The sequence below is a fragment of the Grampus griseus genome, assembly GCF_964374135.1.
Source record: "Grampus griseus genome assembly, chromosome: 11".
Taxonomy (NCBI): domain Eukaryota; kingdom Metazoa; phylum Chordata; class Mammalia; order Artiodactyla; family Delphinidae; genus Grampus; species Grampus griseus.
This window is the reverse complement of record NC_139005.1, coordinates 21757076-21775204: the sequence shown is the minus strand read 5'-3', so window position 1 is coordinate 21775204 and position 18129 is coordinate 21757076. Positions and strand designations below refer to the sequence as shown.

The following is an 18129-nucleotide window of genomic DNA, read 5'->3' as shown; positions in this document are numbered from 1 at the left end:
TTAAAATTTTCTCAGGATTTTTAGAAATTAAATTAGAACCACAAATAACCTATTTTCTATAATCAATTAAAAAGTTATGAAGATAATATAATAACATCATGGAGTTTGGGGAAATTTTATAGAGAGTAACCTTTATTCTAGTTCTTGCAATGTTTGTATGTTCTGTTTGGCTTTCTTGGTTAGCCTTTCTTGATAGTCTTTTTTTTAATCATCCAAACAGAGTACTTGTGTTAACTATAAGAACAACAAAAAGTGCTGAAAAAATTAGCCTTCTTAGGAAACGGTACATAAGAATGAGTAAGTGTCTGGGGTGTTTTCTTTTAGCTCCCACTGACTCAAATTTCCTTCTAAAATAAAACATGATCCTTCCACTGTGGGACTCTGGTGAATATAATCTTTACCTCATCACCTACTTTTCATCTCTATGAAATTGAAATCTTTTTTTCTATTTTGAGGTTCCAGCCCCCAAGACTGCTTATGTAATGCTTGCAGGCTCCTCTGCTGTTTATGCAAAGACATACTGACTCTAGGGCAGGGGGTGAGATGGGAACCCAGAACCACACAGAAGTCAAAGCAGCCTATTTAGTGGATCCCTTGAGAATTAGGTTGGAAAAGGAAAGAACTGGTGAGCAGCTGGGAGATAAGATACAGTGAGTGAGTGAAACACAAGCAGACAGTGGAGGCAAGTGGACAAATGGGAAAGCCTAGGTGAGGTGTTGGAGAACTTGTTAGAGCCTATCTTTTATGTGGACTCTGAACTTGATCCTTAAACAAACGAAAAGCTCCTTCTTCCAGAAGCCCTATGATTCATGAAGTTCCTGGTGGGGACACTCAATAGACATTTTTGCCTGTGATGATGACACCTTCCTTTGCAAGCTGAGTACTTCAGTCCCATTTGACAGATGAAGAAATTGAGGTGTAAGGGAATTAAGTAACTTGCCTGAGATCACACAGCTAGTAAATGGTGGGGTAAAATTGAAGCCAGATGTGTCTCTCTAGCCGGGCTGACTTCAGAATTCACTGGGTTGTAATAATCTTTAGTACCAGTGCATTTACGATTGTTAGTAACTCATCAGGGTGGTTAATCCTTAAATTCAGGGACTCTGTTCTGAATAGAGTTGTTATTGCTGCTACCAGAAGGGGGATTTTCCTGGGCTCTGGGAGCCAGGCGCTTTGAACGACCTATTTTTCACATCTTTTGAAATACCTTTCTTCCCCTTAGGTTCTCAGTTCCACCCTTTGTAGCTGAGGCACTCTGGGCGGGCAGCTTCACCCCTTTGAGCGTCATGGTTCTCATCAGTGAAATAGGAGCAGTAATAATAATATTTATCTCAACGGGTTTTTCTGAGGATTAAATTAGCCATGCATTTGTGTTTAAGTATGCAGTTTGTACAAATCACTGTGAGAGATGTAAGTGTTACAATGAAACGTTTCTCTCCTTGTAGGTCTTCTTGAATTTTCTGTGGGGAGATTTAGATACTTGGAGCTCAAGAAGCCCTCTCCAGAGGAAGCTATTTTGCGTCATATTTCCAGCAATGTCACTTTTCTTATTTTCCAAATACATTCACAGTATCAGAATACAACAGTTTCTTTTTCTGAGGTAAGTACAAAGAGCTACTTCCATAAAAGTCATTTCCACATTTTGGGGTCTTGTATTTAGCATGAGCGGTAGAGTTTTGTTTTTTTTTAAAGACACATTGTTGGGTTTTTTTGGGCTGCATTGGGTCTTCGTTGCTGCGCGCGGGCTTCTCATTGCAGTGGCTTCTCTTATTGTGGAGCACGGGCTCTAGGCGCACGGGCTTCAGTAGCTGCGGCGTGTGGGTCAGTAATTGTGGCGCACAGGCTCTAGAGCACAGGCTCAATAGTTGTGGTGCACGGGCTTAGTTGCTCCGTGGCATGTGGGATCTTCCTGAACCAGGGATCGAACCCTTGTCCCCTGCATTGGCAGGCGGATTCTTAACCACTGAGCTACCAGGGAAGTCCTGAGCATTAGAATTTGATGCCACTTTATGTCTTAAATTTTTTTTCTTTTTTTAACAGGAGGGGAAAAAAAAGAGCTTATTTACACGTACAATGTGCGTATACGTGGGGGAACGCAGTAATGAGTAATTCAAAGAGGTGGTTAGAATTTGGGGCCCCCATACCATCTTAACAAAGGGTGATAAATTTGTGGAGAAGTGTATGTCTTAAATTTTTTAAAAAAATAATCAAGATTGGGTCCTGTCAAATTAGTGGTTTAGACTGGCTAAGAGGTGAGTATCACAGGCCTTTCCTGAGTGGTGACCTCTGACCTAAAGAGGAGTGATGCTCCTGAGTTTGGGGGAGGGTGGCTTGTACCAAGTGTCTCCTGTCTGCAGTTAAGCTTTCCTCATGCTTCCCACCTTTTCTTTTTCTTACCCTAGTGTGTCCTCAGTGATTTTTACCTGAGAGTACATTTTAATGGGTTTGCTTTGTCATTCAGCCATTTAGTGTTGAAGTTTATTAAGACTCCTGTAGGCTCAGCGTTATTCTTTGGAGTCTCATGGAAACAAAAGAATCCTAACACTCAGTTTTAACCAGTGCAGTGCTTTGCTTCCAGCAGCATTTAGGACCCTGTTACAGAGATCATCACTACACCCCTGAACCTCAACCTCAGCTCTGGGAAGTTTTTCAAATGTCCTGGGTCAGCTTAAGCTATTAAGGCTCTGCCATTTATGTTAACCTTCTACAAATCTATTTATATTTAGTCTATATGACCCCCTAGACAAATAAATGAATTTCACTCTGTATAAAGTTGTGCTGCGTTTTTATGTGTCCTAAGCCTACCTTCTAATATTGTGGTATTTGCTAAACAGAGCTGTCTTAGTCCAATTCCTATATATCTTATGGGCATTGGTCACAGTATCTTTCAAACTAAGTATTTGGTATTTTTTGTTCCTGCTTTCCTGTCTCTGCCACGAAGGTTTTGAAGTTGTGTGTGGTGATCTAATAGACTAGAAATGGAAGGGTTTGATCAAGGAAAAGAGGAAGGAGTAAGTTATGTTAATTGAAGAGATAACAGTGTCTATGACCCATGTATGTATATATATATATATATATATATATATATGTTTTGTTTTGTTTTTATGACCCATATATTGATTTTGCCTGAGTTCTTTGCAGCCAGAGCAGAGATCAAAGCATGTTAAATTTCATAACTTTCTTAGAAGGAAGAAACATGCCAGTTCTTGAGGGGAAGCGAAGTTTTTTTCTGGCACTAAATTCAAATGGAAACTTTCTATTCAGGCCCTTACATAGGATACATAGTAAAATGGCACAGAGATAATTTCCTTCTTAATAATATCATAGCAAAGACAACATTTGAGGGAAGAGAAAGGATGGAGAAAAAAGGCATTTATATTTATTGCATGCCCACTGTGTGCTAGGCCAGTGATCCTTAAGCTCCTGGGGCCATAGACTTGGAATTTACTGAAATCTCAGGACTCTCTACCTGGCAAAATGTATGACTACATCTGTATAATTTCATGGGGACCTCTGGAAACTCACTGGGCCTCTGGGGCTCCTAGTTAGGAACCCTTGCATTTGGTTTTCCACGTAGTTAATTTAATTCTCGTAACAGTTCAACCAAGTAGTTCTAATGCCTATTTTTACATTTGAGGAAACTGAGGTTAGATAAAGGGAGGCCAGCATTACTAACGTGACAAAAATGGCCTGGATGAACAGCATCTTGGGCCTCGGTTTTCATGCAGAAAGGATCTTAGTTATCCTTAATTATAATCGTGTTCCTTTCTTGGACTGCCTTTAGTTCTCACTGTATTTATGCTGCTGAGAAGATGATAACCAGAACTGCACATAGCTCTAGAAGTGAGTCTGTGAAGAGAACTTTCTGTTGTAACTTCCTGATGAAGTGTGGCACTTTGGAGTTTCTGGGTCATCTTGGCAGTTAGTTTTGTTTTTTTTTTTTTTTGCGGTACGCGGGCCTCTCACTGTCGTGGCCTCTCCTGTTGCAGAGCACAGGCTCCGGACGTGCAGGCTCAGCGGCCATGGCTCACGGGCCCAGCCGCTCCGCAGCATGTGGGATCCTCCCGGACCGGGGCACGAACCCGTGTCCCCTGCATCGGCAGGCGGACTCTCAACCACTGCACCACCAGGGAAGCCCAGCAGTTAGTTCTTTGAAACTGCTGACCCTGTAGTTCCTCACTTAGTATTTGGGTCATTCTCTTTTACGCTTGTCAAATTGAAACCCATCTGGCACTTTTTTCTTTCTATTTCCTTAGCTTTAAGAAAACACTCTGAATCTACTACCTCTTAACTTAGTACTTTGTTATTCAAAAAGCTTTCCCAGCAGATGGGGGCAGGGGATGGGAGAGTGGCTGGGGTGTGAGGAGGGGTTAGAACAGGGCACAAAGAAGGTGATCTGTGTGTTCACTGTCTTGGTTGTGGTGATGGTGTCAAAGGTGCCTACATTTACCAAAACCTACCGTTAGTATACTTTATGTGTAATTTATAATATGTTAATTACAACTCAGTTTTTTAAAAAAGCTTTCCAAGAACTGAACTCTTTGGGGGCAGAGCTTATATTTTTGCCTTGGTAGTGGTCAAGTTAATTTGTATATCGGGACCACAAATGGAGACTGCCCCAATGGCTTGGTCTATGTCACAAATCTAAACCTAAGTCAGCCTGCACTTACAGGGAACCCCTGTCAAGGAAACCTAACTTACACTGACCACAGTCTTCCAGCTCAGCTTAGCCTAGAAAACAGGACCCTCTCGACTTTTATGGAAATCCTGACCTAGCCAAGCATGCCCTTCTAATGCTCTAAAAAACTAGTTCATGCCCCACATCCCTTGGGAACAGGACTCCACAGCTAGTAAGGCACTGTCCTCCCCGAATCCATGGGTTGTTCTCCCTTGAATAAAGGACATCAGACTCATTACTAAATTGTTTTAGTTTTGTCATTCACACAGTAGTCCTTAACCCAGTGGTCTTAGTACTTGACATAGTAGATCCTAACTGAGAGGATTGAAAAGCTTGGGGATTTTTCTGTGTATCTGCTATTCCTGATCAAAGACGTATATTTTAAAGAGTTCCTTCACATGTGTGTGTGGTCACGTGCACATAGAGGTGAAAAGAATTCTTTAATCATCTAAGGAAGATCTGTGTTTATTCCTTTTTGATTTGATAAGCTTTGGGATAGGGCATGCACACTAGATCCACTCCAAAATGTAAGCACTCTGCTCGACTCCCGATTCACGATGACTCTTCTTTCCTTATTGCAGACTCTCCTTCCCAATGCCTCGGGAACAGGCACTGACAAAGGACTGGTTTTCATTCTTAGACCAGAGCAGAGTATATGCACTTGGCACTTGGAGACTTCAGACCCTGAGCCTGTCCAAAATGTGGCCATTCCACTCTCCTACTCGGAAAGCGGTAACCTTTCTATTGTCGACTCCCCGTTACTCTCCAGAATGCGGGACTTGTGTGTGAAAATTTAGGGAAAACTATAATCCTATTAAAAGTGTTTATTATAAGTACAATACCTTGAGTCAGAAAGGTATTAACAGCAGGGGAGTCAGAGAATTAGCATGATGACTGAAAGCCCAGGTGGGGAATAGGAGAACACATTTATTCATTTGGAAAACATTTAAGGAGCCCTTGGAGAAGCTGTAACAGAAAGACAAGGCATGGTCCTTCACACATTAGTTGGTTATCGGAGGCCGAGGAAGACGTGGAAGAAGAATGGGGTGTTTGGAGGATGGTGAACAGTGGGTGTGGCTGGAGCCAGGGTGTGAAGGGCCTGGTGTACAATGTGAGGTTTGCCCTCTATGCTGAGGAACATAGTGAGTTTTTTTTTTGTTTGTTTTTTTTTGCGGTACGCGGGCCTCTCACTGTTGTTGTGGCCTCTCTTGTCGCGGAGCACAGGCTCCGGACGCGCAGGCCATGGCCCACGGGCCCAGCCGCTCTGCAGCATGTGGAATCTTCCCGGACCGGGGCACGAACCCGTGTCCCCTGCATCGGCAGGTGGACTCTCAACCACTGCGCCACCAGGGAAGCCCCATCGCGAGTTTTTAAGCAGAGGAATGATCTGATACATTTCATCTCTTAGAAAGTTAACTCTAGAAGCAGTGTGAGGAGTGGGTTGGAGAGGGCATAGCAGAGTCAAGACAGCACAGCTTTCAGGACTCATAGTGAGAAACGAAGATGCGAACAAAGGCCCCTAGAGGGGGCTGGAGAGGAGGAGCTGGGTTGAGATATTCAGAAGGTAGAATTGACAAGACACAACGACCAGTGGTTATGGATTGTAAAAGTGGGGAGCATGGGCTTCCCATTTGGGCAGCTGGGAGGTGGTGATGCAAAATAGGCATGGAGATAGGATTTTTGTGGTGCTGGATGTTTCAGGGGGTTGGGATGAGGTAGATGGTGACTTCAGTTTGGGACACATTGAATCTGAGACCCTTATAGGACATCTGGATGGAAATGTATAGTAGGCAGTTTAAAATAAGGGCCAGGAGTGGAGGTGTGAGGTTAGATATCCAACTGAATAGTTGTTAGTAAAAGCCATGGAAGTGAGTGAGATTGTCCAGGCATGAACTTAGAGATTTAGGGGGGAAAAATAATAGCAGATAACTTCCTAGTGCCTACCACGTGCCAGACTGTTTCTGGGGGATGCTAACTGCTGAAGAATAGTTGTAAGACTAAGGAGTAGACAGGAAGGTAAGAGGAGAGCCTGGACATCCTGCGTTAAGTAAGGAGTGGTAAATAGTACTTTGCAGAGAGATCAAGAGAGTGACTGAAAGTGTCCATATGATAGCACAACCCAGAGTCAGTGGTGGCCTTTAATGAGAGTCATTTTAGTGGCACAGTGAGGGTGAAAACTAGATTATAGTGATTGAGGAGTGAAGGTGAGGTGAGGAAATTTACGTTCTTTTAAAGTTTGGTAGTAAAGGGAAGGAGAGGTTGCAATAACTAGTAAAGGAGGTAGAAGCCAAAAAGTGATTGGAGTTGAAGAAAGACAGTGTTCTGTAGCAAAAGGGTAATTACCTGATTGAAAAATGATAGATTTCAAGCTTCCCTCAGGGTCAGTGCACAAGAAAATTTATGAACAGTGGAGTGTCAGTTACAATGCACATGCTTTTCTCAGGTGTGGTAAATATTTGTAAATGCAGGGAAAGGAGAGTGTGAAAGAAGAGCATAGAATTCTGAGAAAGATTCCACAGAATATTGAAACAGTGCACACTGGGTATCTCCATTCCAAATCTGCAGAGTTCCAGCAGTTTATGGAAACTAAGAACCAGCTCTGGGAATGATTGCATGAGTGTATGAAGTTGAGATCTTAAAAACCTTTAAATTGGTTTACCTTGTTCTTAGCTTCTCCACTTGAGTCTGCTGTATACAGTTCTTTACATGGAATTGAACTAATGTCAAGTGACTTCTTTAAGTGTTGTCTTGCTTAAAGGTTATGAATAGGATTTCTAATAAGAAAAGAAGAGCTGTTTTAACCACATTATTATTATTATTATTATTATTTTTTGCGGTACGTGGGCCTCTCACTGTTGTGGCCTCTCCCGTTGCGGAGCACAGGCTCCGGACGCACAGGCTCAGTGGCCATGGCTCACTGGCCCAGCCGCTGCACGGCATGTGGGATCCTCCCGGACCAGGACACGATCCTGCGTACCCTGCATCGGCAGGCAGACTCTCAACCACTGCGCCACCAGGGAAGCCCTTAACCACATTATTAATGTAACTTAAATACCCCAAATTTATTTTCTGTTTAATTATACATATGCTATTCTAATATGTGGTCTTGGGGTTCTTGAGATTTTTAAATTTTTACTCTTTTATATATACACAAAGACTTCCAGCAATGAGGATGACACCATCTTCCTCCCTGTTGAAAGAGTCATGTGAAAAGTGGACACCCTTCTTCTGTATATACTAAAATCTAATAAAAACTTCTCTATGTAGGAAAGGCACACATTCAACCTTTGGCATACAATTTCAAGGTGTTCATGGAGCCCCTGAAACCCACTCTTGGACGCCAGCTTAAGAATCTCTGCCTCTTCTGACCTTTTTAACTCTAGTGCAGAGATTGGCAAACTCCAGAGTGCAAGACAAATCCAGCTCGTTGCCTGTTTTGTACATAAAGTCTTATTAGAACATAGCCCAGGGACTTCCCTGGTGGTCCAGTGGTTAAGACTCTGCGCTCCCAATGCAGGGGGCCCAGGTTCTATCCCTGGTCAGGGAACTAGATCCTGCACGCTGCAACTAATATACCGTGTGCTGCAACTAAGACCTGGCACAGCCAAATAAATAAATAAATATTAAAAAAAAAGAAAGAAAAGCAACTAAAAATCCTATACTTAAAAAAAAAAACAAAAGAACACAGCCCATTCGCTTCCGTATCATCTATGGCTGCTTTCCTGCCACAAGAGCAGGGTTGAGTAGTTGCCACAGAGACCATCGAGTCTGAAAAGCCTCTAAAATATTTACTATCTGACCCTTTACAGAAAAGGTCTTCTAATCCCTGTTCCACAGCCCATAACCTCAGTTAACTTTACCCTTAGTCCATGAGGTAGTACGAAACCAGAAGCTGTCTATTTAACTTCTATATTGGGAGTTCTTATAAGGGGTGGGGTTCTGTTTTTCCTAGTGTGGGTTGAATATATAAGAATTCTATGTTAAGTAACTTCCTTGTTTTCCATCCAGATCCTATCCCTGGTGGTTGTAATTTGGAGTTTGATTTAGATATCGATTCCAACATTTACCTGGAGTATAATTTCTTTGAAACAACTATCAAATTTGCTCCAGCAAACCTAGGTCATGCGAGGTATGTCTGTCTCCCAACTCCTAAAACTCCTTTTAGGACGTGCATTGCTCGCTGTTGCGTAGATTGAGTAAATTCTCTCAAAATCCATAGTTTCTCTTTAGCAAAATTGAATTGCTAATTTTTTTTTGGAATGGAAGTAATTTAAGCTTTGTTACTAATACTCAAGCTGTCATTTACAGTTAATGTTGTTTCCCTTCATTCTTAGGAAGAGCCAGATGTTGAGCCTTTATTATGAGCTTAGAAGTACATCTTAGTTTTTGTAAAGAGTTTTTTTTTTTTTTTTTTTTTATAGTGTTTATTTATTTTTACTTGTGGACAGTTTGCTTTATTTATTTATTTATGGCTGTGTTGGGTCTTCATTTCCGTGCGAGGGCTTTCTCTAGTTGTGGCAAGCGGGGGCCACTCTTCATCGCGGTGTGCGGGCTTCTCACTATCGTGGCCTCTCTTGTTGTGGAGCATAGGCTCCAGACGCGCAGGCTCAGTAATTGTGGCTCACGGGCCCAGTTGCTCCGTGGCATGTGGGATCTTCCCAGACCAGGGCTCGAACCCGTGTCCCCTGCATTGGCAGGCAGATTCTCAACCACTGCGCCATCAGGGAAGCCCAAGAGTTTTAAATATAGAAAACATTCTGGAGGCATGAAACACTCATATTTTTTGTAAGCATTTTATTATTTTAATTAACATTCTGCCCTAGTTTCTACTTTAATAGTAATGATAGCTAACGTTTGAAATGCTCCCTGTGTATCATCCATGGTGCTGCTAAGTGCTGTGTGTTGTCATTTAATCCTAATTTTATGAAGAAGGGGCTGCTGTTCTTATTTTACAGAAAGGCCCCCTAAGGGTTGTTGAGATTAAGTGACTTGCCCACATACACACAGCCAACAAGTAGCAAAGCGGGCAGTTGACTCAACCTGACTGATACGTCTGGTTATGTAACCATACATACTGCCTCTCCTTTCTTGGTGGTGCGAAACTTGGAACCGTTGTTGCAGAAGTTTGAAGTTCCAGCTTTTGGTTCTTTTTTATAGATGAGACTTGCAGCACAAGAGACTGATGTTCAGTTTTGTTGGTTGACTTTAGAGGCGCAGATGCTCCGCCGTGTGACGTCAAGACGGGCCAGGACTCCAGGTGGAGGTTACAGTATGACGTCTATCAGTATTTTTTGCCGGAAAACGACCTCACTGAAGAGGCATTGCTAAGGCACCTGCAGAGGATGGCCGAGGTGCCTCAGGTGCAGGCCAATGCTCTCAAGGTAAATCTGACTCTCATAATTTGTGTGGCCAGACTGTGATGCCTTTGTAAGAGTTGAGAAGGGGAGAAGCTACCAGGAGCTTTTTTTTTTCTTTTAAACTGTTTTCTTGGTTTTTCTGGGATTCTCACTTTTTCTCTTTTATTTCATTATCACCTTGGAAGTCATTACTAGTGATATCCCTAAGTAACGTTGCCTTTTGAGGAGATGCATGTAAATTGTGTTATATTTTAGTTGCAGCCACATCTATGACTGGTAATCTTGAGCTATGGATGGAAGTGGGTGGTAATTTTCTATGTACTCCCATAACTATTAGATTAAAAAAATTTGGCAAGTCTAAAGGTTATAGTGTTTTGAGAAAAAATAATGTGAAACTGTTTAAGGATATATACGTTACCTTTAATATTTAAACCCAAATGCAAAGTTTCTAACTTGCAGCAAAAGTTTTCTTCGAGCTTTTGAAACCCCTGAAAACTCTTGTGACTCCAAGGGTGGGGACAGGCCAGCAGCCTTGGCATCATCTGGGAGTTTGTTAGAGTTGCAGACTCTTAGGCTCCACCCCAGAGCTATGGAATCAGCATCTGTCTTTACGATCCCCAGGTGATGCCTATGCAAATTAAAATTTGAGACTCATGCTCTAGATCATTTTTGTGGAGGGCAGGATTTTATCTTTATGTCTTAAAGGGTGCCTGATATCGGTCTAATAAACAAGGTCATCTGTCAGTCTAGTGGTTGGTGGGTAAAGTTTTTCTAGACTGCTAAGATCTTCCTAGAAGGTTGTAGATTATCAGATTACATAGAAAGAAGCGATTGAAACTGGGTGTCTGTGATTAACCTAGGCACTCAGCCTGTTGCAGAGTAAGATCTGATTTTGTTGCTGTGTCACCTAGCATGTTATTTCCCCATGCTAAGAGGGAGCCTTGAACAAGAAAACTCATTGTGCTTATTCACCAATTAGGAAGCTCTATTGGCAAAGGTTGCCTTCGTACATAGGAAATTTTGAAGACCATTTTTATTCTTATAAAGAATGTAAGACTTCTTAGAGTCTTTTTAGTTTACTTCTTAACTTTTGGTTAAGAGCTAGAATATCGCGTGCCAGAATTCAAGGAAACCCTCAACGACTAATGAGGGCGTGTCGAGAAGACTCTGGAGCCTGCTTTTTCTGGTTGTTCTTTGTTTTCTTTGGAGTTTTTTTGATGTGGACCATTTTTAAAGTCTTTATTGAATTTGCTACAATATTGCTTCTGTTTTATGTTTTGGTTTTATGGCCGCGAGGCATGTGGGATCTTACCTCCCTGACCAGGGATTGAACCCGCATCCCCCGCATTGGAAGGCGAAGTCTTAGCCACTGGACCACCACGGAAGTCCCTGGAGCCTGTTTGAGGAGGCTCACACTGGCCATCTCTGGGACAATTCATCATCAAAGAGAACGTGATTGATTATGCCTTGAATAAACAAAAACACGTCCATACTGATACTAAAAAAAGAAAAAGGAAAAATGCTCAGTTGCTACCGTTGGAGCAACGTACACAAAATTACACTCTGAAAATTAATAAAGGGAAGGAATTTACCCTGCCTTTTTAAAAGGAGGATCTGTAATTCACTCCCAGTTGATAAGAGAAAGTTCTGCTTTACAGAAGAATGCCAGCTAGTAAATGTAGAAGGAATAATAGAATTAGAAAATCTCCATTTTCTGACCCTCAGTGAAATAATTCAGGCAAGGATCACCAGGTGGAAAGAGTGTTGGGGGGAAGGATATTCCCAGGATACCTAAATAGCACCCTCAGATTAATTCTTATTGCAAAGGGAAAACTACTCTCAGAGTGGAGTGATCCGATGGTCTCTACCTTATCCATGTGGTCAGAGTTAGCTTTGCTGATAGTAGGTGAACCTGCATTATGTGCTCATGTGAATGTAGGCTGACTTTATCGCCATAACCTATGGAATATTCTAGCAAAACAGGTTTAACTTGAGTTCCTGTTTATAGGAGTCCCTGTTTACAAGAAATGCATAGGATCAAAGTACAAGTTAGACATCTTGAGCACAATCTGATAAATTCAGATTGTGGAGTGATCTGTAAAATAACTTCCTTAATCTTTCAAGGGTGATTCTGGATTGCAGAAATTGGAGATAAACATCATACATGAAACTTGGTTGGATCTTGGTTAAGGGGGAGAAAAGCTGTAAAAGACATTTGGGAAAATTTGAATGTGGACCGTGTATTAGATAATAAGAAATTATTAATTTTCTTAGGTGAACTGAGGTATTGTGAGCACATAGGAGAATATCCTTGTACTTAGTACCTTGCTATTCAAAGTGTGGTGGATGAATGCATAGCGCTGCATCACCTGAGAGATTCTTAGAAAAGCAGAATCTCAGGTACCTCCTCTGACCAGCAGAATCAGAATCTGAATTTTAACAAGCTCCCCAGTGATTCATAGGCTATTACGTCTGAGAAACACTGTGTTAGGACATGCATGCTGAAGTATTTAGAAGTGAAATGTCATGATTCCTGTAACTTACTTTAAAATGGTTCAGCCAAAAACTATATATGTGGGGTGGGGAGGATCAGGAGGGAGGGACAGAGAAGCAAATCTGCTAAAGCAAGAACGGCTGTTGAATCCAAGTGTGGTGTATAACGTTTTCATTGTATTATTCTTAACATTGTGTTGGACTTGACCAATCCTTTGCCCAGAACACACACATATATATATATATATTTTTGCGGTATGTGGGCCTCTCACTGTTGTGGCCTCTCCCGTTGCGGAGCACAGGCTCCGGACGCACAGGCTCAGCGGCCATGGCTCACGGGCCCAGCCGCCCCGCGGCATGTGGGATCCTCCCGGACCGGGGCACGAACCCGTGTCCCCTGCATCAGCAGGCGGACTCTCAACCACTGCGCCACCAGGGAAGCCCCAGAAAACATAGTTCTGAAGGCTAAGCACTATATTTAAACACTAGAAGTTTTCTAAGAGCCTCCTAATAATTTACTCCTGAAACCCTAACATTTCGTTTTCTCCCTCTGTTAGTAGGAACATGTCTGTGTATTAGGGCTACGTGGGGCCTTTGCTTCTCCTATTATATTTATTCCCTATTTAACAAACAACCTTTAAAAGGGAATTTTTGAAGTGAAGGGCTACAGGGCAGCACAGCTGTATGTGATTTTTCTTATTTCAGAGCCTGCTAGACAAAGGTAAGTGAGTGCTCTCTGTGAGACGTTAACCCACACGGCCTGCGTCAGCTCTGTAGCTCGCAGTGACCGCTCACGTTTGTTGGACACTTACTCTGTGCTAATTACTGAGGGACACTAGTGAGCAGGATCAATAAGGTTCCCGCCCTCACGTCATTTACAGTCTAGCAGACGAGAAAAAAGTTCTTTTCTTTGTCCTAACTAGCGCATTTTACTTAAATCATTTATTTATATCACATTTTACTTAAATTATTAACATATACAAAATCTTTAGATGCATTTTGTGTAAGAGCTTGTTCACATCAACACGTACATACTGTGCAGGACAATCTCTTGACAAAGTCTAATGGGTTGGTAAACTATTTATATGTAGGATGGATAGCACAGGGAACTATATTCAATATCCTGTGATAAACCATAGTGGAAAAGAATATGAAAAAGAATATATATATATATATATATATATGTATGTTTAACTGAATCACTTTGCTGTACAGCAGAAATTAACACAACTTTGTAAATCGACTATATTTTAATAAATTGTTTTAAAAAAGCCAAATGGGCTAGTGTATATTTTAAACAAGAATTGTACTTTCATATTAGAATTTAATAGCACATGTAGGTGGGGTTATAATAGAAAAGCTTGTGGGGTTTTTTTAAAATTAATTTTTATTGGAGTATAGTTGCTTTACAATGTTGTGTTGGTTTCTACTTTACAGCAAAGTGAATCAGCTATACGTATACATATATCCCCTCTTTTTTGGATTTCCTTCTCATTTAGGTCACCACAGAGCATAGAGTAGAGTTCCCTGTGCTATACAGTAGGTTCTCATTAGTTATCTATTTTATACACAGTATCAGTAGTGTATATATGTCAATCCCAATCTCCCAATTCATGCCTCTCCTTCCCCCTTGGTATCCATACGTTTGTTTTCTACATCTGTGTCTCTATTTCTGCTTTACAAATAAGATAATCTATACCATTTTTCTAGATTCCACATATATGCATTAATATGACATATTTGTTTTTCTCTTTCTGACTTACTTCACTCTGTATGACAGACTCTAGGTCCATCCACGTCTCTACAAATGACCCAATTTCGTTCCTTTTTATGGCTGAGTAATATTCCACTATATATATATGTACCACGTCTTCTTTATCCATACATCTGTTGATGGACATTTAGGTTGCCTCCACGTCCTGGCTATTGTAAATAATGCTGCAATGAACATTGGGGTGCATGAGTCCTTTGAATTATGGTTTTCTCGGTGTATATGTCCAGTGGTAGGATTGCTGGGTCATACGGTAGTTAGTTCTGTTTTTAGTTTTTTAAGGAACCTCCATACTGTTCTCCATAGTAGCTGTATCGATTTACTTTCCCACCAACAGTGCAAGAAGACATGCCGATGGCCAAGAGGCACATGAAAAGATGCTCAACATCACTAATTATTAGAGAAATGCGGATCAGAGCTGCAGTGAGATACCACCTCACACTGGTCAGAATGGCCACCATCAAAAAATCTACAAACAATAAACGCTGGATAGGGTGTGGAGAAAAGGCGTTTGCTTTTTTTAATCTAAACACTAATCGTGCATTATTTTTGGCTTCAGGTGGTTACCCTAACAGCTGATGATAAGACAAGTGTTTCTTTCTCCTCCCTCCGTGGACAAGGTGTCATTTACAACGTCATCGTTAGGGATCCATTTCTAAATACGTCTGCAGCTTACGTCCCTGCTCACACGTACGCTTGCAGCTTTGAGGCAGGGGAGGATAATTGTTCTTCCCTTGGTGAGTATGTGGATTTCAACTGTGAAAATTCTTCTTTGGCTTTGCGGATCTTTATCAACTAGTACAGAACTTAAGGATATTTAGAAGTGCTTTTGTCTCATGCATTCATGCATTCAGCGCATGCCTCCTGAGCCCGTCCAGTTACTCCACTCTCTGTTCTAGGCACTGGGATAGAGCAGTGGACAAAACAGACAAAATACTAGCCCTCCTGCAGCCTGCATCTTAGTGGGGGAGATGAGACAGACAAGATACATTTGTGAAATATATCGTATGTGAGATATACATGACGAGGGTAAAGAAGCAAGAATTAAGTAGGAAAGGGAGATAACCAGTGAGGGCGAGAGAATTTGAGAAAGCATGGCTCAGGAAGTCCTTGCTGAACAGGTAGCATTAGGATAAAGACCCAGGGCGAGGCAGGGAGCCATGGACGTGTCACCGGGGGGGCAGTGGCGGGGGGTGCCAGGCCGAGGGGACAGCCAGCGCAGAGGCCCTCAGCTGCGAGCCTGCCTCGTGTGGCTGCTGGAGCGGGCGGCCTCGCAGGTCCCAGTTTGGACTATAGCTTTTCTTCTGAGAGCAATGAAAAGGCATTGGAGAGCTTGAGCAGATGGTGCTGATTCGTGTTTCAATGGCATCACTCTGGCTGCTTTGTTTTGTTTTGTTTGAGAAAAATCAGGCAAGAGCAGAAATAGGGAGATTGACCATCATAGTGTCCAGGAGAGAGAGGGCGCTGGCAGTGGGGCTGCTGTAAGATCTTTCTGTTTATGTCTATTTAGCATCTTATTTTGAAACAGTTTCACAGAAAAGATGCAGAAATGGTTCAGAGAATTCTGCATAGTCTTCACCAATGGTCCTCAGATGTTAGTTACCACGTTAGGCTGTTTGCTTTTTATTCTTTCTCTCTATGTACACATATATATACATTTTTTTCCTGAAACATTTGAGAGCAAGTTGCAGACATAGAGACCCTTTGGCCCTTAAATGTTTCTATTTATTTCCTTATGTAACTAGTAAAACTATCAAATCACAAAATTAACATTGATATAGTACTGTTATTTAACCTACAGATGTTATCAAATTTCACTAGTTATTCCACCAATGTCCCTTATAACCAGAAGAAAAATTTTTTTTCTGGTCTAGGGTCCACTTCATGATCACATGTTGCATTAAACTGTCTCTTTTATCTTCCTGCGTCCGGCACAATTTCTTAGTCTGTTTTTGTCTTTCAAAACCTTTACCTTTTTGAGGAGTACAGTTTATTTATTTTTGTAGAAAATCCTCAATTTGGGTTTATCTGATGTTTCCTTGTGACTAAGTTCAGATTTTGAATTTTTATAGGAATACAAAAGAAGTGATGAAGTGTCCTTCTCTAGAGGCACCTGATATCTGTGTTTTCCATTACTGGTGGTAGTAACCCTGATTACTTGGTTGGGTGTCAGCCAGGTTTCTCCACTGTGTAGTAACTGTTTTCCCCTTTAAGTATCTTTTGGGGAGATACTTTGAGTACAGGTAAATAGTCGTTTCTCAAACTCTTCACTTGCTGGCTTTAGCATCTGGTGAGCCTTGCCTGAAACATTTATTACCAGCCGGTTGCCAAATGGCATTTTTCCATGTTTATCATTCCTTTTATGTTTATAGCTGTAGGAGAGGGAGGGGGTCTAAGGACTGAGCCCCGGGTGCTCCAATGATTACTGAGGTCAGGAAATTGAAGGAGATCCCACCAAGGAGACCGAGAAGGAGCAACCAGATTGGTAAAAGGAAAGTTTTTTGTAGCTAAGAGAAGAAAGTGTTTAGAGGAAGGCAGAGTGATCACCTGGGTCAGATGCTGCTGACGGGGCAGCTGAGAAAGAGACTGGAAAATGACCATTGGATTTAGCAACATGGAGGCCACAGGTGCCAGTCAGAGCATTTCAGGGTAGCCTGACTCGAATATGTTCAAGAACAAATAGGAGGAAAGAAATTGGAAAGAGTTCAAACAACTCTTTCAAGGAGTTTTGCTCTAAAGAATGAAGTCTGTAGGCTGGGTTCAAGCCAGGGTTTAATGTTTGCTGTCTTCTGTATCCTGCCCAGTCTTCCACTGCCACGCGCAAGGTCCTTGAGAGATACAGAGCAAGAGACCAGGCAGATATAAGTTCTGCGTTTTTGACTGATGGGTTTATCTTGTCTGGGTTCCTCCCTTTCCTTTCCCTCAAACTCTTTGCGCCAGGGCCCCTCCTAATGAGAGTGAGCTCTGGGACTTGTCTTTTCACATTAGGCGGAGGGGAGGGAAAGGTCCCATCCTACTGTTCCTCCAGCTCAGAGTTCGGTTCTGTGGCTTCTGTCTTCAAGCTCGATGCACACTAGGATGCCTTTCCTGAGCTTACAGTAGGGCGGATGGACCCACGTTGCCTTTTTTTTTTTTAATTTTTTAAAATTTATTTATTTATTTTTGGCTGTGTTGGGTCTTCGTTTCTGCGCGAGGGCTTTCTCTAGTTGCGGCGAGCGGGGGCCGCTCTTCATCGCGGTGCGCGTGCCTCTCACTGTCGCGGCCTCTCTTGTTGCGCGGAGCACAGGCTCCAGATGCACAGGCTCAGTAGTTGTGGCTCACGGGCCCAGTTGCTCCGCGGCATGTGGGATCTTCCCAGACCAGGGCTCAAACCCATGTCCCCTGCATTAGCAGGCGGACTCTCAACCACTGCGCCACCAGGGAAGCCCCACGTTGCCTTTTAATTAAAACCTTGGCCTCTGTCATAGCTATAGTGATTCCGTCATGATTAAAAACACTAAACATTGGCTCCCCTGTGTCTTCCCCTCCCACTCACCCCTTTGTCTTCATTTTCCCCAGAATTCGTACCTTGTGTTGTCTCTAGATTCTACTTATGAAATCTCTCCTCTCGGGCTTTACTTGTATGTTTAACTTTTTCTCTCCTTCCTTCCTGGTACTGTGATCCGAGATTCTACTTAGTTCCTCTCTGCTGTCTAATGTCCTGGAGGAACATATCTAACTGTGTGTGCCAGTTTTTCTTGGGTTGCTGTCTTTGGTGACTGCACCACTTGCTGGAAACTTCCGCTAGATTTTCACTTGAAAAAAATTATCCCACTGAACTGCATGTTTTT

General features: G+C 42.2%; 1 protein-coding gene across 1 annotated transcript in view; it reads left to right on the top strand.

Moving 5' to 3' along the window:
• Positions 1–18129, top strand: part of TM7SF3 (transmembrane 7 superfamily member 3) — a 37994-nt gene that overhangs the window by 8415 nt on the left and 11450 nt on the right. Inside the window, exons 2-6 of the mRNA XM_082665775.1 lie at positions 1446–1600; positions 5260–5410; positions 8687–8807; positions 9888–10059; positions 14859–15036. Coding sequence (XP_082521901.1) covers positions 1446–1600; positions 5260–5410; positions 8687–8807; positions 9888–10059; positions 14859–15036 — 777 coding nt within the window. The remainder of the gene's footprint in view (positions 1–1445; positions 1601–5259; positions 5411–8686; positions 8808–9887; positions 10060–14858; positions 15037–18129) is intronic.